General features: G+C 43.8%; 1 protein-coding gene across 2 annotated transcripts in view; it reads left to right on the top strand.

Annotated features, from left to right (window-relative positions):
* Positions 1–25,093, top strand: part of mindy4 (MINDY lysine 48 deubiquitinase 4) — a 188,263-nt gene that overhangs the window by 9,750 nt on the left and 153,420 nt on the right. For both annotated transcript variants that reach the window (XM_043690847.2, XM_043690846.2), the window contains exons 3-5: positions 984–1,216; positions 3,576–3,852; positions 13,235–13,722. In XM_043690847.2, the coding sequence (XP_043546782.2) occupies positions 984–1,216; positions 3,576–3,852; positions 13,235–13,722 (998 nt within the window). The remainder of the gene's footprint in view (positions 1–983; positions 1,217–3,575; positions 3,853–13,234; positions 13,723–25,093) is intronic.

The following is a 25,093-nucleotide window of genomic DNA, read 5'->3' as shown; positions in this document are numbered from 1 at the left end:
GCACCTCCACACACATCATCTATTGCATCCGCTGCACCCGATGTGGCCTCCTCTATATTGGGGAGACAGGCTGCCTACTTGCGGAACGTTTCAGAGAACACCTCTGGGACACCCGGACCAACCAACCCAACCACCCCGTAGCCCAACACTTTAACTCCCCCTCCCACTCCACCAAGGACATGCAGGTCCTTGGACTCTTCCATTGCCAGACCATGGCAACATGACGGTTGGAGGAAGAGCGCCTCATCTTCTGCCTGGGAACCCTCCAACCACAAGGGATGAACTCAGATTTCTCCAGTTTCCTCATTTCCCCTCCCCCCACCTTGTCTCAGTCAAATCCCTTGAACTCAGCACTGCCTTCCTAACCTGCAATCTTCTTCCTGACCTCTCCGCCCCCACCCCACTCCGGCCTATCACCCTCACCTTGACCTCCCTCCACCTATCGCATTTCCAAAGCCCCTCCCCCAAGTGCCTTCTCCCTACCTTTTATCTTAGCCTGTTGGACACACTTTCCTCATTCCTGAAGAAGGGCTTATGCCCGAAACGTCGATTCTCCTGTTCCTTGGATGCTGCCTGACCTGCTCCGCTTTTCCAGCAACACATTTTCAGCTCTGATCTCTAGCATCTGCAGCTCTCACTTTCTCCTACTTAATCTTTGGTGTCTTGGTCTTAAAGTCTACTCTCCAACTTTGTAGTAAATGAAAGTTTAATAATGCATCTTTGAACTGCTATGGGACATTGCATTATGTTGTGCGTGCTATAACAATATAAATTGTTGAGGGAATTCTAGAACTTGGGGCTGTTAGTGGAGAAGGTGCAGATAAATGGAGCTGCACAAAAGGCCAGAATTTGATGTACATGTATGTATAGGTCAAATACTATTTCAGGATGACTTTGTGCAAGAGATTCATTAATATTATGCTTTGCATTGATTGTTAACTCAGCAATTTTGAATTTTACATTTTATTTCAAAACTTTTACAGGCTCAGTTGATGCCTTTAAAGACAATGCTGGAGATAATCACAAAATATTTCCTGGACAGCAACGAGAACACAAAGATTATGGCACGGGACAATTTTCGAACACCAGCTATAGTAAACCAAAGAGCAACCTCAGTGCGTTTTGACAGTACCTTCGTAAATATCTATGACCTCTCTGATGAGGACAAAGGTGGTGGTATAGCGTTTCATGATTTGAATAAATCAGAGGCATGCAGGTACAAAAAAATTAATCCTGGTGCATGACAATTGTTTTATCATTCTGGAAAAATGATTTCAACATAAATTTGGACTTCAGTGACTCAGGATGATCATAGCACTAAGGGTTACATAGCCAACTCTCCACATTCCGCAACTTGAATGAATGTTGTGATCTCAGAACTGATATAGAGAAAGGAATTTACATGGTGGTAGTTTTTTTATTCTTTAGTGGTACGCGGACGTCGTTGGTAAGGACAGCATTTGGTGCACTTTCCGAATTGTCCTTGAACTGGGTGGCTTGCTCGACCATTTTAGAAAGCAGTTAAGATCATACAGTCAGTTCTGCTATAACGCATGTTTCTTCAATGCGAGTTGACTACAATGCGAGTGAAGAATTTAGACCATTATTTGCAGAATTCGAATTTTCCTTTCCATAATTAGCGATAACATGATTCCAGTCTCATTGGTTTAAATGGTGCTGCTATTATGTGATTTTCTTATAGCACGGGAACAGAACTATCGAGTTATACAGACTGTATTGCTGTGGGTATAAAGTCACGTGTAGGCCAGACATTGTAAAGATGATAGATTTCCTTCTTTAGACGGCATTAGCGCATCACAGGTATTTACAATTGGTGATAGTTCTCATGGTCACCATTACTGAGATTAAAATACCCGATTTGTTAATTGAATTTAAATTTGACAGCTGCTATGGTGGGATTTGAGCCCAGGTTCCTTTGAGTCTTTGCATGCTGAGTTCTGTATCATAAATGCTGCAGCATTATCTTTCCCTGGCATTGATTATTTGACTAATTCCAATTCCGTTACATTTCAGGTGGTAGTTAAGGGTCCATCATATTACTATCTGTCTGGACTTGCATGTATCCTAGATTGGCTAAGGACAGCAGATTTCCTTCTCTGAAGGACATCAGTGAAGCAGCTGCTACCTGTTCAGTGAGGATATTGTCATGCAGCAGTGACACTGGGTGTCATTGTAGTTGAAATATTCCACTTCAACTATGTATCTTTTTAAGGAAATTTTCTCAGGCTCCAAAATGTGTCCATGGTTCCAGCTGAGCAAAACTATTGTGTCCCATTTGATCACTTAAAATAACCCATAACTCCTTTTGCTTTCTGAGATATCTATTTAGCTAATTAACTACCACTCCATAAACCCTATAGTATATAAGCAGTTGTTAGTAATTATACAGCACTTGATGGTTTATTAAAAAGTACGCTAATAAGAAATTTTGTGTAGGAGAATCATAAGACTGACCCTCTCTATCACTATTTTAATAGTGGAAGTTGGAAGAATATGATGGCACCAAGCAATTTGGTTAAAGAATTGATTCATAGAATGAGACCGGTGTGAATGACCTCTCTGCTGTGCTGTGTTTTTAAAATAGATATGTGGCTATTTAGCTAATTAACTACCACTCCATAAACCCTATAGTATGTAAGCAGTTGTTAGTAATTATACAGCACTTGATGGTTTATTAAAAAGTACGCTAATAAGAAATTTTGTGTAGGAGAATCATAAGACTGACCCTCTCTATCACTATTTTAATAGTGGAAGTTGGAAGAATATGATGGCACCAAGCAATTTGGTTAAAGAATTGATTCATAGAATGAGACCGGTGTGAATGACCTCTCTGTTGTGCTGTGTTTTTAAAATAGATATGTGGCATATAAGCAGGTCATTTATCTCAACCAGACCACAATGCAGTTATGCTCTTCTCTATAATGAACTGGGTCTCCTGTTGTTCCTCATCTAAATGTAACATTGCAACCCTCTACTCCCATATCCCTCTTTTGCTTGGCTCGATTCCAAATTTGAAATTTGTCCCTTGTGGTTCAAGGTTACCCAATAGCTTTTTGGTTAACAGCCAAATTCTCTAACCAGTTACCCCAAGGAGATTGTGAAATGCTATGGAAGACTTAAGGAAGCAACTTCACAAATGGCCAGGAGGTAGACGAGGTTTTTGATTGCCTAACATTTTAAGGGAAGTAGAACCTTCAGACTTGACCATATTTCAGTGGATTGCTACAGAGGGTTCCAGGCATGAGGGAATTGCTGTTTGGAACCATCAATTTCTGCAGCAATTCCACAGAGTCTGCTGCATCTGGGATTCTTTCAGGTCCTGCTAGGGACTTTGGTCTGTGTTGTTTCAAAGCCAAACATTATCTGGGTCCATGCTTTTACCTGAAATTGAGCCAAGGACCAATCATATGTAAAGTGAAAGTGATAGCTGCGTTTCTACAGAAAGGGAAGAGGTACCCAATTAGTTATGTTCCTCTCTTTCTTTCAAGTTACAGATCAAAGTTGACTATTTGTCATTAATACATTATTCCTAACCAAATTCTGTTCAATTCCAGGTTTCCCAATGATTCTGCTGGTTTAGCATGTATGTCAGTACCTTCTTCCAAGCCTCTACAGAGTTCACTCAAGAAGAAGGATAGATCTCCAGGCAGGAATGGGTGCCCTTCAGGAGGTGAACCAGGACTCCTTCCTGTTAACATCCTTTCATCTGATGCTCCCAGGGCTGGTGTGTTCCCTGTGGAGGCCAGAGGAACAAATATGGAATCGCAAAGGCCACGATCTGGTCGCATTGTACGTGGTATGATGTCTGGCCCAATTCGCACAGTACAGGAGGTAGGTAGTTACTTTCTCACTGGTTGACATTTGATAGTACACGATGGATCGAGTATGATGTCAACACATGATCTTGGATTGGATGCAGAATCCATATGGGTGAAAGTAAGAAACCACTAGGGGAAGGAATGCTGGTTAGAATAGTCTGTAAGCCTGTGGGACAGATGATAATTCAAGAGACAATAAGGGCATGGAAAAAGGGTATGTTTATCATGAATGACTTCAATCTTCATGTAGACTGTGATAATCAAATTGACAAAGGTTGCCATTAGGAAGACCTCTATGTATTTAGGATAGTTTCCTGGAACAATATGCTGTGAATGTAACCATGCATTAGGCTATTTTGAATCTGGTCACGTGTAATGGGTCAGGTTTAGTAAATGACTTTGGAGTAAAATATCTCCTAAGAAACATAACTGTAACACTGTAGAATTTAACATTCAGCTCGAGAGAGAGAGACAGGCAGACTTGAGTTGGAAACAACTGTGCTAAACTTAAGTAAGGGTAACTACTTAGGGACAAGAGAGTAGAGTTGGCTAGAGTGGACTAGGAAAAGGGTCTGACAGAAAAATGATTGAGGAACAATAGGAGACATTTTAAACAATAGTCTGTGACACTCAGCAGTGATTTATTGCAGTGAGGAAGAATAATTCTAGGAAGGAAATGACCATAGTTATCCAGGAAGTTAAGGATAGTATCAAATTGAAAGAAAAAGCCTACAATGTGGCAAATATTAGTGGCGAACCAGAGGATTAGAAACTTAACTAAAACCGATGACCAGAAAATTGATAAAGGAGGGGATATATGCTGAGGGTAAACTAATAAGTGATATGAAAACTGACTGAGCTTTGTTAAATATATATAAAAAGGAAGTGAGAAGCCAAAGTGAACATTGGAGAAGGAAGCTGGAGAAATAAATAATGGAGAACCAGAAAATAGCAGAGGAGTTGAATAAATGTTTTTCATCTTTCTATATATTCAAGAACATTAATAGCTTCCCAACTATACTAAACAGTCAAATGGCTAAATGTGGGGAGGGAATAAACATAATGACTATCACTAAAGGAAATGCCTCCTAGGGAAACTAATGGGTTGGCATCCTAGGATTTTAAAGGAAGTAGCTACAGAGATAGATTTCAAGAGTCTTTAGATTCTGGAAAAGTTCCATAGAATTGGAAAGCTGGCAATTCTTATTCAAAAGGTGAGGGAAACAAAAACCGGTATCTGAAGGGAAATCATGTCGGACGAATTTACAATAATCTTTTTCAACTTACAAGCAGGATAGATAAAGTGAAGCAGTAGATGTAATATATTTGGACATCCAGTTGGTGTACGACAATGTACCATACACTTGGCTACTTAAAAGTCCCATGGTGTTAGAGGTAGCATATTAGCATGCATAGAGAATTACCTAACACAGAAGACACAGTTGCAGTAAGGGGGGCATATTTAAAATGACAGCCTGTAATTAGTGGAGTGCCTCGAGGGCCACAGCTATTTACAATATGCGTTAATGACTTGGAGGAGGAAAGTGAGCGTACAATAGCCAAGATTGTGGCACAAAAATAGGCAGGAAGGCAAGCAGTGAGGATGACATAGAGTCTACAGAGGGATAGAGATAGGTTAAGTGAATGGGCAAAAGCTGGAAATATGGACAGTCATGTGGGTAAATGTGAAGTTATGCAGTTTGGCAGGAAGAATAGATGACTTGAATATTATTCAAATGGAGGAGGACTGCAAAAAGCTACAGAAAATAGGGATTTATGAGCCCTCATCCCTGAATCAAAAATATCTAGTATCAAAGTTCTATGAGTAATAGGAAAGGCAATTGGAATGTTGGCCTATATTTTCCTCCTCCATTCCTTTTGAAACCAGGTTTATGCCATCTTGAGCCTGCTCTGCCATTCATTCGGATCATGGCTGATCCGCCATTCCTCATGCCCACTTTTTTTTTTAAAGATTAGATTACTTAGTGTGGAAACAGGCCCTTCGGCCCAACACGTCCACACCGACGGTCCGTAGAGCAGCCTGCCCAGACCTATTCCCCTACACTTACCACTTCACCTAACACTATGGGCAATTTAGCATGGACAATTCACCTAACCTGCACATTTTTGGGCTGTGGGAGGAAACCGGAGCACCCGGAGGAAACCCACGCAGACACGGGGTGAATGTGCAAACTCCACACAGACAGTTGCCTGAGGTGGGAATTGAACCCGGGTCTCTGGCGCTGTGAGGCATCAGTGCTAACCACTGTGCCACCGTGCCGCCCACATTTCCTGCCCTTTTCACATAACACTTCATTATTTTACTGGTCAAGAATCTATTAATTTTACAACAGCCTCTGGCAAGAGTTCCAAAGACACTCAACCCTGTGAGAGAAGAAATTCTGCCTTATCTCAGTCTTAAATTTGTATCTCTTTATTCTGAGACTACACCCTTTGATTCTGGACTCTCCCATAAGGGAAAATATATTCTTAACATTTACTCTGTCAAGGCCCTTAAGAATTCTATATGTTTCAATGAAATCATCTCTCATTCTTCTGAACTTCAGTGAGTAGTAACCCAACTTGTTTAATCTTTGTTCATAAGATAATCCGTCTATACCAGGGATCACTCTCTCGCGAATCTTTTCTGAATTGCCTGCAATGAAATAATATCTTATCTTACATAAGGGAACCAGAATTGCTCTGCGCTCTAGATGTGGTCTGACCAACACTTTGTACAGTTGCAGTAAGACTTCCCAACTCTAAAACACCAAACCCCTAAACAGAAGGGCCTATATTCTATTAGCCTTCCTGACTAACCGCTACAAGAGTGTGCTAGTTTTGTTTCATTTTCAAATATCCCCAAGTCCTTTTGTGTTGCAGATTTTTGCAGTTTTTCCCGACTTAAATAATTTAGTTTTTTTTTGTGTTCTCCCTTCTAAAATGAGCAACATCACATCTTCACACAACATACTCCATTTGCCAACGTTTTGCCCATTGCTTAACCTATCAATATCTCTCTAAGCTGTTTGTATCCCTCTTGCAATCTGCCATTCCACCTATCTTTGTATCATCTGCAACTGGGTCGTAAGTCGTTAATATCTATTGTAAACAGTTATGGTCCTTGCACTGATCCCTGTGAAACCCCACTGGTCACAGGTTGCTGGCCTGAGAATGAACACCTTATTCCCACTGGCTGTTTGCTGCCTATGAGCCAATTCTCTATCCATGCCAATATTACTATCTCCGATACATGGGCTCTTGTGCCTCAACCTTTTGAGAGGTACCTTGTCGAATGCCCTTGGAAGTCCAAATACAACACATCTACTAGCTTTGGATGTAAGTTTGCTTGCTGAGCTGGAAGGTTCGTTTTCAGATATTTCGTCATCATACTAGGTAACATAATCAGTGAGCCTCCAGTGAAGCACTGGTGTTAGTGTCCCGCTTTCTATTTATGTGTTTAGGTTTCCTTGGGTTGGTGATGGTCATTTCCTGTTCTTTTTCTCAGAGGGTGATAAATGGGGTCCAAGTCAATGGGTTTGTTGATAGAGTTCTGGTTGGAATAACCATGCTTCTAGGAACTCTTGTGCGTGTCCCTGTTTGGCTTGTCCTAGGATAGGTATGTTGTCCTAGTCAAAGTGGAGTCCTTCCTCATCTGTATGTAAGGGTATTAGTGAGAGTGGGTCATGTGTTATTGTGGCTAGATGATGTTCATGTATCCTGGTGGCTAGTTTTCTGCCTGTTTGTCCAATGTAGTGTTCGTTACGCGTTGTGTGCTTGCTTGGGTTTGTTGCAGAGAAATTGACGGACTGTTCATTGGGTACCCATTCTTTTTGAATAAGCAGACAAAGCCCGTCCAGAAACCCTAGCCACTCTCCCCTACATCAAAGACATCTTGGAAATGACTGCCAGACTACTTGGACCTTTTGGCATCATGGTAGCCCACAAACATACTAAAACAGCAGCTAATGAACTTGAAAGACCTTATACAGACAAGGAAAACTAATGTCATTTACAAAATACCTTACATGAACTGTAACAAACACTATGTTGGGCAAACAGGCAGAAAACTAGCCACCAGGATACATGAACACCAACTAGCCACAAAAAGACATGACCCACTCTCACTAGTTTCCTTATATACAGATGAGGAAGGACATTATTGGGACAACACATCCATCCTAGGACAAGCCAAACAGGGACATGCACGAGAATTCCTAGAAGCATGGCATTCCAACTGGAACTCTATCAACAAACACATTGACTTGGACCCCATTTACCACCCTCTGAGAAAAGGAACAGGAAATGGTGTCGTCACCAACTTAAAGAAACCTAAACGTATGAATAGAAAGCAAGTCACTAACAACAGTGCTTTACTGGAGACTCACTGATGATACCACATATGGTGATGAAACGCCTGAAAACGAACTTTCCAGCTCAGCGAGCAAACCTACATCCAGAACCTCAACCTGAGCTACAAATCTTCTCAAAACATCTTCTTCTCGTTTCTCTCTATTCGGTGTGGTTGAGACGTCCTTGGGAAAATGTGAATAAATTAGTCAGGCGCAATTTCCCTTTCATGAAGCCATGAATCTCTGATTAGATTAGATTATAATTTTTCAAATGTGCTGCTATTACTTTCTGTATTTTTCCAACAACAGATATTAGGCTTATTGACTTGTAGTTACCGACTTTTTGTCTCCATCACTTTTTGAATAGAGGTGTGTGGTACTTCTCCAGAATCCAAGGCTTTTTGGAAGATTGTAACCATGTATTCACAACACATTATCAGGAAAAACAAGGGTCCCAAAAACAATCCCTGGGAAATTTCATTTCTTTCCCAGCCTGAAAAATACCTGTTAAACATTGCTCTTGATCAGAGTACCGATGAAAATACTTTGGGCTCCAAATGTTTCTTTCTTTCTCCAAAGATGCTGCTAGAGCTGCTGTGTTTCTCTAGTGTGTTCTGTTTTTATTTCAGAACTTCACCATCTGTGTTATTTTGCTTTCATTTAAGCATTACTCTTTCACTCAGCCAATTTTGCATTGGAATTTCTACTGCCTTTTCTTTTTGTTCCATGACATCACACTTGCCAGTGCAGCATTGCAATGAAAGCATTAGGAGTCGTAACTGAGAGAGATGATGGGAGAAAACTAGGGTGAGAGGAGAAAGATATAAAAGACACTAAGGGGAACCTTTTTCACGCAGAGGGTGGTACATGTATGGAATGAGCTGCCAGAGGAAGTGGTGGAGGCTGGTACAGTTGCAACATTTAAGAGGCATTTGGATATGTATATGAATAGGAAAGGTTTGGAGGGATATGGGCCGTTTTCCATGACGTACATCTCTATGACTAGTGAACATTGTAGGCAAAGAAAATCCTCGTTTGGAAAGCGTATGTTCTAGTGCATCGCTAGCTTCTTATCACCCTGGTGGCTGTAGGGTACACCAATAATGGAATTATTTCTATTATTACAGTCTTCATGGAATCATATGGTCTTCATACAGAAGAGGATCTTCAGCTGATTGGGTCTGCAATGACAGAAAATTTCCCAAAATCTATACTATTCCCACTTTCCTGCACTTGGCCCACAGCCTTGAATATTATGACATTTCAAATGTTCATTGAACTTGTAAAGCTTCCTGCCTTAACTACCCCCTCAGGCAGTGCACTCTAGCTTCTGTTAATTAGTTTATGATATGAGATGGATTAATTCCCCCAGTGTTGATGAACTCTTCCTCTCAAGCATGTTACATTTGCTCAATATCATGTCAAATTACTCAGGGACTGTATCCCTATGTTATGTTTTGAAGGAGGTGATGTGCAAAATGAAGTTAATGAGCAGGCCATATTGAATGATGCACTAGCTCCAGTGGTAGACAGACCACCACCTGTTACTAATCTTCTTTGAAAGACAACTAAACTCTTCCATCATCTCCATTAGGAGTTGGCTTCTCTTGCTTACTAAAATATTGTGTTAGATTTGAAGGGGTTGCTTGCTGCTGCTCCATTTTTGACTCCAACCCCTTGTTAGAGTTGCCAGCAGTTCTAAGAGTCCTAATGCTTTAGAATAAGTAGTGGGCACTGCTGCCACTGTTGTTTTGCCCTAGGATGAAACCATCCATTGCAGCTAGATGTGGGAAGTCCGGGCCTTTGGACGGCCTATGATCAGGGAATCTACAAATGGGGGAGTGGCTCTCCTGGAAGGAAAAAGCAGTCAGGAGAATTTGTGAATGAAGCACGTTAGTCTGATTACCTGAATACTTTTAAAATTTAACTTCCAGTTGGCCAATGTGAGAAATAAAGCTCACTCACTTCAATAATTTCAGTCCGAGACAAGATCTGAAGCAATCAGTATGTTTATTATACGCTTGCAAGCATGATGCCTGGAATTGGCACGCAGAGTTTAGCAAGTACCTATCTTCTATAGGATTCACTACTTCAAACCCGATGCCCATTACTATTGTTTATCTCTTGCCTTGTCTGGCCTTGTGCATAACAAAGTTCAAATTTTACTTGGCCATTTCACCACATCCTGCTGTGGTCCATTGTTAGGTATATCCTCCTTCACTACTATCTACTTCCCCCACCTGTGACATTTCCTCCCTTTCCCCAATCATATTGTTCCTTATGACCTTTTAATTGGGGTTTGTTTTTGTGTTTTTGCAGAAGTGGGAAACAGATGCTTATAACTACTGCTTATACAAGCATATCTGGCTTAATCTACATCCTCACAGCACCTTATCTATTTGTCTGTAACATCTGCCATTGTTTGCAGGCACGTTTCATTCTTGTATGCACGTTTTAGCTAATACAAAAACAATTATATACTTCCTCCACATAGTTTTCATTCTTGTTGACTCAGCTCTTGGTTGAAACAATTATACACTGGTGTGAGTTCATTTACCTTGCATAAGTAATTATGATTGCAGAAGTAACACTACTTTACCTATATCCCACACCATGTACCTTCATTTTCAAGTATTAATCTTTTTTTAAACTGGATTTGAAGTGGGGATGTCCCAATGTGCACAGGTCACACTGCAAAAGATGCACCCCGACATAGTTGACTTTGAAAACAGCTTCCTAAATTTGTCATGTCTGCCCACCCCAGTTGTATTTAGAAGTGCGCAATGTAATATTTGGGTCAGTTCACGTGTTAACAGGTTCAATTGCCTCCAGCACCTGACATTGGGAATTGGTGGGGGGTGTTGCTGAGTATGTGAGAAATACTCACATGGCTGGGAGAGTTCAACTCATCGCTTAGACATGCACAGAAACAGACCCTTCGGTCCAATTCGTCCATGCCGACCAGATATCCTAACCTAATCTGGACCTGTTTGCCAGCACATGGCCCATATCCCTCTAAATCCTTCCTATTCACATACCCATCCAGATGTATTTTAAATGTTGCAATTGTACTAGCCTCTACCATATCCTCTGGCAGCTCATTCCACCCTCTGCATGAAAATGTTGCCCCTTAGGTCCCTTGTTTATCTTTTCCCCTCTCACCTTAAACATATGCTCTTGAGATTTGGACTCCCCTACTCTGGGAAAAGACCTTGTCTGTTTATCCAATCCATGCTGCTTATGATTTTGTAAACCTCTATAAGGTCACCCCTCAGCCTCCAACACTCCAGAGAAAACAGCCCCAGCCTATTCAGCCTCTCCCTATAACTCAAACTTTCCAACCCTGGCAACACCCTTCAATCCTTTCTGAATCCTTTCAAGTTTCACAATATCCTTTTGATAGGAAGGAGACCAGAATTGCATGCAATATTCCAAAAGTGGCCTAACCAATGTCCTGTACAGCTGCAACATGACCTCCCAACTCCTATACACAATGCTCTGACCAATAAAGGAAAGCATACCAAACGCCTTCTTCACTATCCTATCTACCTGCACCTCCACTTTCAAGGAGCTACGAACCTGCACTCCAAGGTCTCTTTGTTCAGCAACACTTCCTAGAACCTTACCAGTAAGCATATAAGTCCTGCTCTGATTTGCTTTTCCAAAATGCAGCACCTCGCATTTATCTGAATTAAACTCCATCTGCTACTCTTCAGCCCTTTTGGCCATCTGATCAAGATCCTGTTGTAATCTTCTTCGCTGTCCACTACATCTCCAATTTTGGTGTCATCTGCAAACATAACTATACCTCCTATGTTCGCATTCAAATCATTTGTATAAGTAACGAAAAATAGTGGCACTCCACTGGTCACAGGCCTCCAGTCTTAAAAACAACCCTCCACCACCACCCTCTATCTTCTACCTTTGAGCCAGTTCTCTGTCCAAATGGCTAGTTCTCCTTGTACTCCATGAGATCTAACCTTGCTAAGCAGTCTCCCATGAGGAACCTTGTCGAATGCCTTACTGAAATCCATATAGATCCTGCCTACTGCTCTGCCCTCATCAATCCTCTTTGTTACTTCTTCAAAAAACTCATCAAGTTTGTGAGACATGATTTCCCACGGACAAAGCCATGCTGACTATCCCTAATATTAGTCCTTGCCTTCCCAAATACATGTACATCCTGTACCTCAGGAGTCCCCCCAACAGCTTGCCCACCACCGAGGTCAGGCTCTCTGGTCTATAGTTCCCTGGCTTGTCCTTACCGCCTTCCTTAAATAGTGGCGCCACGTTAGCAAACCTCCAATTTCCGGCATTTCACCTCTGACTATCGAGGATGCAAATATCTCAGCAAGGAGCCCAGCAATTACTTCCCTAGCATCCCATAGAGTTCTAGATTACACCTGATCAGCTTATTGCTACTGAAAGTAACTTGTACCTGTGAACCAGATGTCCAATTTGAAGTGTAATGATTCTGTAAGTGCTAATAATACGCACATTAATGGACATGTAAAGCTTAACTTGGGGGGAGATAAAACCCTACAAAACCTGTGGGGTATTGCACTTTTGGGAGCATACTAACCTTTACAATCAAGCAGATCCTACATGCTCTGACCTGGGCCTAGGGTAGACAAGCCCTCACAGGCTCTAATCCAGGACTGGAGGTAGTCTAACAATTGTCAATCTAATCTGGGCCTGCACGTGTGCTAGCCTCACACTGTTTAACAAGGGCTAGAGCTAAACTAAGAGAAAGTGAGGACTGCAGATGCTGGAGGTCAGAGCTGAAAAATGTGTTGCTGGAAAAATGCAGCAGGTCAGGCAGCATCCAAGGAGCAGGAGAATCGACGTTTCGGGCATAAGCCCTTCTTCAGGAATGATTCATTCCTGAAGAAGGGCTTATGCCTGAAACGTCGATTCTCCTGCTCCTTGGATGCTGCCTGACCTGCTGCACTTTTCCAGCAACACATTTTTCAGCTAGAGCTAAAGTAAGCCTTGCACAGTCTAACTCTTGATTGATCTTTTGACTTTTTCCAATATGTGCAGGATTCTTCCAAAAAGCGTCTGATTAAACGGGCTTCTGGATCTAGCCTGACTTTACATTCAATAGAGAGCGACGTTGATCGTGGCTTCAAGGGCTACATACGACAGGTAGGCACCTCCTGTGAAACTGCTGCCTGCTCTGACTGGCTTCCTGCTGCTGGCACACTAATGGTGGATAACATGGCAGATGGCACACCCACCCAGGACTATCCACCGAAGAAACCTTCCTGTCTTGTGACAGGTGGCCGCAGCAGTCAGAAATCTCAAGACTTCAGGTGGTACCATGAGGCAGCGGATGATCCTGGCACAGAGAGGGTACTGGACCGAGAAAGAGGGCAGGTCTCAAGTGGTCAGGAGAAAAAACTCTCCTCTAACTTCAATGTCAGCTTGCCCGAAAAGAGTAGGAAGGTGAAGTTTGCTCCAGATTGCATGAACATTGAGTATGAGGCAAGAGAAAATGATGTTAAGATGGAGGAAGATCTACATTCCAGGTATGTACCACCTTCTTTCATTGCTGTACCTGTTGGTAAACTAATCTCAGTGTGGATTTGCTTGATGATAGAACAGAATGGGTGGGTCGCAGGTTCATTCCCCTCCGTGGTGATCTTATCTAGGAAACAAATGGATTTTGACATGGTCATAGTTAAGGATAGAAAAACTGGCAAAGACAATCTTCTAATCAATCCTGTCTTAATCCCTGACGACTCCTTGAACATGTCATTCTGCGTACTGAAGCCAGTTGCTGTGCTGCAGCCATATTTGGAGTCATATAATTCAGCACTGACTAAATTCCAAGGACTTTCTTGGTCTTTACCAGCTGCTTCTATGTTGGCAATGAATGCAACACCTTTCCTTTGATTGGGTTCAGCACCTCTTCTTTATCAGTGGCTTTATGAATGTCATGTGGATTTACACATTAGCTAACTGCAAGAGGGCATAGGCTCAAGCTGAGGGGAGAGAGTTTAAGGGAGGAGTGCAGGGGACACATTTTCATCCAGAAGTGGTGGGTGCCTGGAATGCACTGCTAGTGGAGGTGGTGAAAGCAGGCACATAAGATCATTGATTGTGTTAGTCTGAGACCGGAACCAGTCCTGAGTCAAATACAGTGCTCGAGGGTCCTTATGTCCACAAGACATAGGAGTGGAAGTAAGGCCGTTCGGCCCATCAAGTCCACTCCGCCATTTAATCATGGCTGATGGGCATTTCAACTCCACTTACCCACACTCTCCCCGTAGCCCTTAATTCCTTGCAAGATTAAGAATTTATCAATCTCTGCCTTGAAGACATTTAACGTCCTGGCCTCCACTGCGCTCGGTGGCAATGAATTCCACAGGCCCACCACACTCTGGCTGAGGAAATGGCTCCTCATTTCCATTCTAAATTGACCCCCTCTAATTCTAAGGCTGTGCCCATGGGTCCGAGTCTCCCTGCCTAACGGAAACAACTTGCCAGTGTCCACCCTTTGTAAGCCGTGCATTATCTTGTAAGTTTCTATTAGGTCTCACCTCAACCTTCTAAACTCTAATGAATACAATCCCAGGATCCTCAAGCGCCCATCGTATGTTAGGCCTACCACTAGATCCCTACTACTACGGATCATCTGTGTGAATCTCCGCTGGACAAGCTTTAGTGCCAGTATGTCCTTCCTGAGGTGTGGGGCCAAGCCAAATGTATCATTTGTCCACAAATATCTGGCCATTTACCACATCGTGAGTGAGCATGATGGCCAACTCAGCTATAGTAGAGTGTGCAAAGTTTAAAAATAACATAAAAATAATAGTGGGTGGCACGGTGGCACAGTGGTTAGCACTGCTGCCTCACAGCGCCAGAGACCTGGGTTAAATTCCCGCCTCAGGCGACTCTCTGTGTGGAGTTTGCACATTCTCCCCGTGTCTGCGTGGGTTTCCTCCGGGTGCTCTGGTTTCCTCCCACAGTCCAAAAATGTGCAGGTTAGGTGAATTGGCCACGCTAAATTGCCCGTAGTGTTAGGTGCAGCGGTAAATGTAGGGGAATGGGTCTGGGTGGGTGCGCTTTGGCGGGTCGGTGTGGACTAGTTGGGCCGAAGGGCCTGTTTCCACACTGTAAGTAGTCTAATCTAATCTAATCTAAACACAACACCAGGTTATAGTCTAGCAGGTTTATTTGGAAATACTAGCTTTCAGAATGCTGCTCCTTCATAAGGTAGCTAGTACTTCCAAATAAACCTGTTGTACTATAACCTGGGGTTGTGTGATTTTTAACTTATCCACCCCAGTCCCACTCCGGCGTCTCCACATAACAGTAGAGTGGATCTTACTTGTAATTCTTCGGTAGTCATGATGCGGAGGAGCTGCTGTTGGACTGGGGTGCGCAAAGTTAATCACAACACGAGCTGATAGTCCAACAGGTTTATTTGGAAGCACTAGCTTTCGGAGTGCTGCTCCTTCATGAGGTAGCTGTGATGAAGGAGCAGTGCTCCGAAAGCTAGTGCTTCCAAACAAACCTGTTGACCTATCACCTGGTGTTGTGATTTTTAACTTTGTAATTCTTCATCCAGCCACTGGAGGGAGCGCTGATCACAGATATTCCAAAACAGCACCTCCTTCAAATAGGCTTACTGCTATTTAGCTATACTTTAAAGCAACATAATTTTATTTTCTCTAGGTTAAAGCTTGTGTTCAAACTTTCACTGAACCTTAGAAGACAACTGTGCATAAAGCAAAGGACAATAACTGCACAGGAACAGGCCTTTTTTGGCCCTCCAACGTGCGCTGACACATTTTGCCCTTCCATTTTACAACTGTCTTCACTTATAGGATATGTATCCCTCTCTTCCCTTCCTATTCATGTATTCATTCAGATGCTTCTTGAATGCTGCTATTATGTTTGCTTCTACCACCACCTCTGGCAACACGTTCCAGGTACTCCCCACCCTTTGTGTGAAAGACTTGCCTCGCACATCTCTTTTAAACCTGCCCAGCCCCCGCCTTGCACCTTGCATGTTGAACCTGTGTCCCCTAGTAACTGACCCCTCCACCCTGGAAAAAAGCCTCATACTTATCACTGACCATGTCACTGGCAATCTTATAAACTTCTATCAGGTCGCCCCCTCAATCTCTTGTGTTCTAGTGAAAACAAACCCAGTCTATCCAACTTTTCTTCATAGTTAAGATGTTCCGTGCCAGGCAACATCCTGGTAAACCTTTTCTGTACCCTCTCTAAAGCATCCACATCCTTCTGGTAATGTGGTAGGTCCACGCCCCCAACCAACCCACCCTCCACCTCCATTCCCGGCACCTTCCTTTGCCCCAACAAGCAGTGTAAAGCCTGTGCCCATACCTCCCCACCCACTTCACCTCCCCACCCACTTCACCTCCCCACCCACTTCACCTCCCCACCCACTTCACCTCCGTCCAAGGCCCCAAAGGATCCTTCCACATCCGACACAGATTTTCCTGCACATCCAAACACCTCATCTGCTGTGTCCGTTGCTCTCAGTGTGGTCTCCTGTACATTGGGGAGACAGAACGCCAACTTGCAGAACGTTTCAGAGAACATCTCCGGGACACCCACACACCAAACAACCCCATTGCCCTGTGGCTGATCACTTCAACTCCCCCTTCCCCCACCCACTCCACCAAGGACATGCAAGTTTTGGGCCTCCTCCACCACCAAATCCAAACCACTTTATACCTGGAGGAAGAGCGCCTCATCTTCAACCTTCGGGCCCACCAACCACACGGCATCGATGCAACTTCACCAGTTTCCTCATTCCCCCCCCCCTTTTCTCAGATCTAACCTCCAACTCAGCACTGCCGTCTTGACCTGTCCTGCCTATCCATCTTCCTTCCCACCTATCTGCCCCACCCTCCCCTCCGACCTGTCGCCATCACCCTGTACCTGCATTCCCAGCTACGTCACCCCCACCCTCACGCTCCCATTTATCTCTCAGCCCCCTTTCCTGCTCCCAACTTCTTTCTGATGAAGGGCTATGCCCAAAATGTCTATCCTCCTGCTCCTCGAATGCTGTGAGACCTGTGCTTTTCCAATGCCACGCTTTTCGACTCTGATGTCCAGCATCTGCAGTCCTCACTTTCTCCTGGTGACCATATTTATGATGATCTAAAAGGACATATAGGCGCTAGAGAAAGTAAAGGAAAGATTTGCAAGGATGATACCGAAGCTGAAAGGTTATGACCATGTAGAAGGAGGGAAATGGCTGCTGCTTTCTTTTGTTGAGGGGTAATAGCTGGTGCCTCTAACATATGTTGCTTTTCATATATATTTGATGGAATCTGGTACTTGCTGTCATAAGTCATAAATGGTCAGTAATAAATCCCAAAGGGAATTCAGGAGGAAATCCTTTAATCAGGGAGCAACTGCACTGTTATTCCACTCATCATGGTTCCCTCTCAAAGCTGGAAGTGCCATGTAATCCCACTGTAAATAGCCCAATTGTTACTGGCATTGAGTGTGAGAAAGGGAAACAGCACAAAGAGAAATCCCTGAAGTGAGTCCAGAAGATTTTGATCGGTGAAGAGTGACCTGGTAATTGTACTACTTGAGTTGAAATATAATTTGTATGTTTTAATTGTCGAGGTCATAATGACATTAGCAGACATGTGTTCTGATCACATTGGACTGTGTCCATTGTTTGTGGGAGAATGGAGCAAGTGCTACACTCCAAACTGATGTTTATTCTGCAGTGTTTGGACTGATAATGGCCGACAACTTTGTGCTTCAAGCTATGGCAGTGTGTGAAGTGCTCAACTTCTAAATATGGACCACTCTGTTTGAATTTTCCAGACCCTGAACTTTTGGTGAGCAAAGAGAGAAATGCTGCTAGGAGAAGAGAGCACTTTTTTTTTTACACCCCTAAGTCTGACCTTTTGTTCATCCTCCATGTCTTTTTGCCCCAAAAGAGGCTGCTATACCTTCAGCTGCCATCCATTCCAAAACAACTTTGCATTTTTACCCCTCTCATCTTCCTTAAATCACTCTTTTTCCTGAGCAACGCTTTGTATATTCTTTATTAGAAATTGGTTCTGTGCACTTTACCATGGAGAATGTGGACGCCGTGGGAGGAAAGATTTATTTGGGCAGGATGTTAGCGAGATTGTTAACACAGGATCAAAGAGTGAGATTGTAGAGAGATCTTCAGAGACTGGAGGAGAGACCATGTGACTATACCTTGAGAAAATAGCGCAAGACTATGTCAACATGCAAAAGCAGTCTTTTGAAGGGTAGATGTGAGCAGCAATCAGTGAGTTGTAGTCTGCAGGGAGGAAAATGCAGCTGAGTTCATAACCTTGAGTTCATAACCTTGAGTTCATAACCTTGATCTTGGTGCATGGTGGAACTTCTCCTCCTGTTACATGAGATCATTGGAAATGGATGGAATTGGCCATTTGATCCCCGGGAGCCTGTCCTTTCATTTAACAAAATTGTCGCTGATCTGGCTCCATCCCGTTTTCCCAGAGTGTATCCATATATCCCTTGACGTCTTTAGTATCTAGAAATTTGTCTTTCGTATACATTTCTTTGTTAATTCAGATACAATAAAATGAAATTGAAAATTGATTTACAGATCAGGATGAGCTCCTCCTTCCACATTCCAATCTGGATTGGGTCAAACATGGATTATGTAGTTGGATTGTAAGTGTTGCAGTTTAATTTAACCACTGTGTGGCAGTGTAGCTTGCATTTTAACATGAACTGCATTTTCCATATCGATGATAGAAGCTCACTGAAGCGTAAGTTGTGTTGTGTAGATTTTTGCTGGGACTGCATAGGTTATATTTCTTGTGGAATCCTTTGTTCCTCAAATTGGCAGACTGACTAAGCTCAGCCACAGACTGAATGTTGACATTTCTGTTGTAATTCTAGGTTGTTTAGCCTCATGGCTTGAGTTGGGATTCCACAAATCTATCTTGTTCCTAATATCCCTTTTATTATCCTTCCCCTCAACCACCTCATAAACTATTGTTAAAAATTGACGCAGTCTTGGTTTCGTTGCTAACTTCAAGTAAATTCCACATCGAGGCAATCCTTAATCTTATCCCTATAACTCCTCGTGGCAGACCCTTGATTGATTGGAAATGGTGTCTTTCCATCAACTATTGCAGCCAGTTTTTGTCAGGATTTATTGACTGTAACTGCGATCTGGGTCAGCTATTTTAGAAATGCTCTGTAACTTTGCACAGGATGGTGTGTTGAGGATTCCTAACATTGTGAAGATGATAGCATAGCTGACATCTCCTTATAAAATGCCTAAACAAAATGCAGCAACTATCCTGATAGTAAAATAAAGGACGTTACTACTATCCACTAACTCTTGAATGATTACTTAGACTTATTTTGTTTCAGCTGCATGCCACCCACCGTTTGTGTCTCAGGCTCCCATAGTTCGTTCGTTCGTGTTTTCCATTTGTTCTTTTTGAGACCCCTTCGAACTGGATATGGTGCATCTTTAATTCCGTACTTGTGGACATGCGAACAAGAACCTGCGTGCACACATGGATAGGGTTAATGTTAGTAGGGAGAGGTCATTGTGTAATGGTGGTGTCACTGGACCAGCGATCCTGGGGCTAATGGTCAGCGGACACTGGTTCGAGTCCTGTCACAGCAGCTGATGGAATTTAAATTCAAGTAGTAAATCTGAAATTGAGAGCAAGTTGGATTCTGGCTGATTCTTGCTCGCAATGTTGTTTTCCCACTACTTCCCCGAATGACAAGACTGCAAACAAGAGTTGGAAGACCTGGAAAAATGGTGCACGGAGAACAACCTAGCTCTCGATGCCAACAAAACCAAGGAACTCATTATTGACTTTCGGCAGGATGTTACCCATGCTCCCCTATACATTGACAGCACAGAGGTGGAACAAGAGAAGAGTGTCAAGTTCCTGGGAATGGTTATCCACACTGAAAATATGTTGCTGGAAAAGCGCAGCAGGTCAGTCAGCATCCAAGGAGCAGGAGAATCGACGTTTTGGGCATGAGCCCTTCTTCAGGAATGAGGAAAGTCATTCCTGAAGAAGGGCTCATGCCCGAAACATTGATTCTCCTGCTCCTTGGATGCTGCCTGACCTGCTGCGCTTTTCCAGCAACATATTTTCAACTCTGATCTCCAGCATCTGCAGTCCTCACTTTCTCCTAGTGGTTATCCACAATAAGCTTTCTTGGACTCTTCATGTGGACGCACTGGTTACAAAGGCTCAACAACATCTCTTCTTCCTCAGGCAGCTGAGGAAATCTGGCATGAATGTAAATAACCCTTGCCAACCTTTATAGGCAAGTCATCGAGAGCATTCTGTCTGGATGTATCACTACCTGATATGGTAAGTAAACCATTCAAGGTCGGAGACGGTTACAGAGAGTGGTGAACTCGGCCCGGACAATCACAAAGGCCAACCTCCCATCTATAGAATCCATCTATCAGGCCCACTATCAAGGAAAGGCTGCCAGCATTCTCAAAGATCCATTCCACCCTGGCAATGTTTTTCTACAACCTCTACCATCAAGGAGAAGGTACAGAAGCATGAACACACGCACCAGCTGGTTTTGAAACAGTTTCTACCCTACTGTTGTTAGAATACTGAATAGAGACTCAAACTCTTCGCATTTGCCTGTACCTGTGTTTTTGTTTTTGTCGCTGTTTACCTATTATTTACTATCTATGCTACTTAACTCTGTGATCTGCCTGTATTGCTCACAAGACAAAGCTTTTCACTGTGCCTCGGTACACGTGACAATAAATTCAATTCAATTCAAGAAGAGCTTGAGAGTGGCTTGCAAATTTGCTGAGGAGTGGTCATCAACACTGCAGTCATCTGCAAACTGTAGGTCACGTACACCTGAGGAAGGCAGATTAGTTTGGGACAGTGCTGGCTGATGCTATCAGGGATGGGAAAAGGGTGAGGCCATTCATGGGATTTGAAAATAAGGAGAATCCTTATGTTGCTGGACAATATATCCCTGTAGACGATAGTGTGGTGCTGGAAAAGCACAGCAGGTCAGGCAGTGTCCAAGGAGCAGGAGAATCGATATTTTGGGCATATGCCCTTCATCAGGAATGAGGCTTGTGGGCCGGGGGTCTGAGAGATAAGTGGGAGGGGAATGGGACTGGAGAGAAGGAGCTGGGAACGTGATAGGTAGGTGAAGGTTGGGGTGAAGGTGATGGTTCAGAGAGGAGGGTGCAGTGGATAGGTGGAAAGGAAGATGGACAGGTCAAGAGGGCAGTGCCAAGTTGGAGGCTTGGGACTGGGATAATGTGGGGGGAGGGGTAATGAGGAAACTGGTGAAATCCACATTGATCCTGTGTGTTTGTGGGTCCCAAGGCAGAAAATGAGGCGTTCTTCTTCCAGGCGTAGGGTGGTTAGGGTTTGGCGCTGGAGGAGGCCCAGGTGGAGTGGGAGGGGGATTTAAAGTGTTTGGCCACAGGTTGGTGGGGTTGGTTAGATCGGGTGCCCCAGAGATGTTCTCTGAAACGATCCTCAAGTTGGTGTCCTGCCTCCCCAATATAGAGGAGACCACATCGGGTGCAACAGATATAGTAGATGATGTGTGTGGAAGTACAGGTAAATTTCTGTCAAATGTGGAAGGATCCTTTGGGGCCTTAGAGGTGACAGGGAGGAGGTATGGACGCGGGTTTTGTACTTGCAGTGGCAGGGGAAGGTGTCGGGTGTGTGCTGGAGATTGGAGGGAGAGAGGGGTTGTGGGGTTGATCTGACAAGGGAGTCATTGAGGGAATGTCCTCTCTGAAACACAGATAGGGATGGGGAGAGAAATATATTCCGAGTGGTGGGGTTTCTTGGTGGCGAAGGATGATGTGATGTATCCAGAATTTGGTGGGGTGGAAGGTGAGGGCTGGGGTTTCTAGTCTTATTGTGACTGGAGGGGTGGGGTTCAAAGGCAGAGGTGTGGGAATTGAAGGAGATGTGCTGGAGGGTATCATTGACCATGTGGGAGGGGAAATTGTGATCTTTGAACAAGGAGGCCATGTGGGATGTTCTGGTGGAATTGGTCCTCCTGGGAGCAGATGTGGCGGAGGCGGAGGAATTGGGAATAAGGGATGGCATTTTGCAGGAGGTAGGTGGGAGGAGGTGTAGTCCAGGTAGCTGTGGGAGTCGGTGGGTTTGTAGTAGATATCCGTGGTTAGTCGATCACCGGAAATGGAGATGGAGACGTCCAGGAAGGGGAGGGAGGTGTCAGAGACGGTTCAGGTAAATTTTAAGGTCAGGGTGGAAGTTGTTGGTGAATTTGATTAACTGTTCAATCTCCTCATGGGAGCACAAGGTGGTGCCAGGACAGTCACCTATGTAACAGAAGATAAGGTTGAGAATGATGTTGGTGTAGCTATGGAAAATGGACTGTTCCATGTACCCGATAAAGAGGCAGGCGCAGCTGGTTCCCATGCGGGTGCCCATGGCTACCCCTTAGGTTTGGAGGAAGTGGGAGGAATGGTAGGAGAAGTTGTTGAGAGTGAGGACCAGTTCAGCCAGGCAAATGAGAGTGTCAGTTGAAGGGTATTGGTTGGATCGGCGTGAGTAGAAGAAACAGAGATCTTGGAGGCCTTCATCGTTGTGGATAGATATGTACAGGGACTAGATGTACATGATTTAAGCTGAGGCATTGGGGGCTGGGGAAATGCAAAGTCTTGGAGGAGGTGAAGGATGTGGGAGGTGTCCCAAACATAGGTGGATGGTGTCAAGGAATGCAGAGTTAAGTTCAGTGGGACAGGAGCAGTGGGGACAATGGGTTGACTGGGGCAGTCAGGTTTATGAACTTTGGTTAGGACGTAGAATCGGGTGGTGCAGGGTTCTCGGACTCAGGTTGGAGGCTGGGAGGGTTGGAGGTTCCCTGAGGTGGTGAAGTTGTGAATGGTCTTGGAGATTATGGTTTGGTGATGGAAGCGGAGGCAGCAGGAGAAATGTTCAAAGTCTCAATGGGAGTCGAACTCATTAATCCAGGAGCTTCGAAATCGACGTTTCGGGCAAATGCCCTTCATCAGGAATAAAGGCAGAGAGCCTGAAGCGTGGAGAGATAAACTAGAGGAGGGTGGGGGTGGGGAGAAAGTAGCATAGAGTACAATGGGTGAGTGGGGGAGGGGATGAAGGTGATAGATCAGGGAGGAGAGGGTGGAGTGGATAGGTGGAAAAGGAGATAGGCAGGTAGGACAAGTCCGGACAAGTCATGGGGACAGTGCTGAGCTGGAAGTTTGGAACTAGGGTGAGGTGGGGGAAGGGGAAATGAGGAAACTGTTGCATGACATGGTTGAAGAGCTTCAGGGCAGAGGAAATGACCTGGAAGTTGCAGTGGGAGAGGGACTCCGAGATTCTTGTAGAGAGAGGAGGAAAACTTCTTCAAGGCAGGCATCCTTGCAAGAGGATTCGCAGTAGCGTTAAAATCAACAAGGTAAAAACAATGACTGCAGATGCTGGAAACCAGATTCTGGATTAGTGGTGCTGGAAGAGCACAGCAGTTCAGGCATTTCGAAGCTCCTTGGATGCTGCCTGAACTGCTGTGCTCTTCCAGCACCACTAATCCAGAATCTGGTTTCCAGCATCTGCAGTCATTGTTTTTACCTCATTAATCCAGGAGCATAGTGAGATGAAAGTGAGGCCTTTGCTGAGGACTGATCATTCATCCTCAGTGAGGGGGAGGTCTAGGGGAATGGCAAAAACCCCTGGCCCACAGCCTCATTCCTGATGAAGGGCTTATGCCCGAAAGGTCGATTCTCCTGTTCCTCGGATGCTGCCTGACCTGCTGTGCTTTTCCAGCACCACACTCTTAACTTTGATCTCCAGCATCTGCAGTCCTCACTTTTTTCCCCGTGTATTGCTATAACTAAAATCAGGGTGTTGGACAAACAGGAACTTTTCCAAGTTAGGATGTAGATTGGAGAATTTGGGGTGAATTTGAATTGATGGATTAGATTCTGGGCATGGGAACACTGAATAATTAAGTCCAGAGGTTAAAAAAAAAGACATGGCTTGAGTTAGCCAGATCCTGTTTGCATTTGATGTTTCTACAAGCTGAGGACCGAATTGTTTGGGGTGAAATTACAGTGTGGAAATGTTCATGATTTCATTGATAAGTGGTCAGAAATATATTTTGGGGTTGGAACCATTCTGTGTTCAGTTTAGAAGCTAGTATTGGTAATTGTGGGGTTTCCATGGGAAAAGATTAACAGTGCTTCAAGAATTGATGTTTGTATTCCCTTGCAGAATTCGTTGGGTGTAATTATGGAGAGTTTCTGGAATCCAAAAGAGACAGGGGACGGAGATTACAACTAATCTTTGTCAGGATTTATTGACTGTTACGGTGTTCTGGGTCATTTTTCAGAGAGATGCAGTGTAGTTCTCCTTAAGATGATGTGTTTAAAATTCCTGATCTTACTAAGATAAGATAATATCACTAACATTCCCTCCAATTAAAAACTTAAAGCAGTAAGAAAACTGATAGTGGAATGTGGCTTTAACTTTTAATACGAGCTTTTAACTATTTAGAGCTGAAAATGTGTTGCTGGAAAAGCGCAGCAGGTCAGGCAGCATCCAAGGAGCAGGAGAATCGACGTTTCGGGCATGAGCCCTTCTTCAGGAATGCTTTAGGGCTCATGCCCGAAACATCGATTCTCCTGCTCCTTGGATGCTGCCTGACCTGCTGCGCTTTTCCAGCAACACATTTTCAGTTCTGATCTCCAGCATCTGCAGTCCTCACTTTCTCCTTTAACTATTTAGAGTAATCTTACTTCAACTCACTTCCACACTTCTTATTTGTTTCAGCTTTGCAATGCCATGGTTACTTTTAGTTTACTTTTATTTACTTGACATTCCGATGTAACTACACAAATGGAAAGGAAAGACACACTCCATGCATCAGTGT

The sequence above is a fragment of the Chiloscyllium plagiosum genome, unplaced genomic scaffold, assembly GCF_037043375.1.
Source record: "Chiloscyllium plagiosum isolate Xiang-an unplaced genomic scaffold, Cpla_swu_hap1 HiC_scaffold_5, whole genome shotgun sequence".
Classification (NCBI taxonomy): Eukaryota; Metazoa; Chordata; class Chondrichthyes; order Orectolobiformes; family Hemiscylliidae; genus Chiloscyllium; species Chiloscyllium plagiosum.
This window is presented reverse-complemented; position numbering and strand designations above follow the sequence as displayed.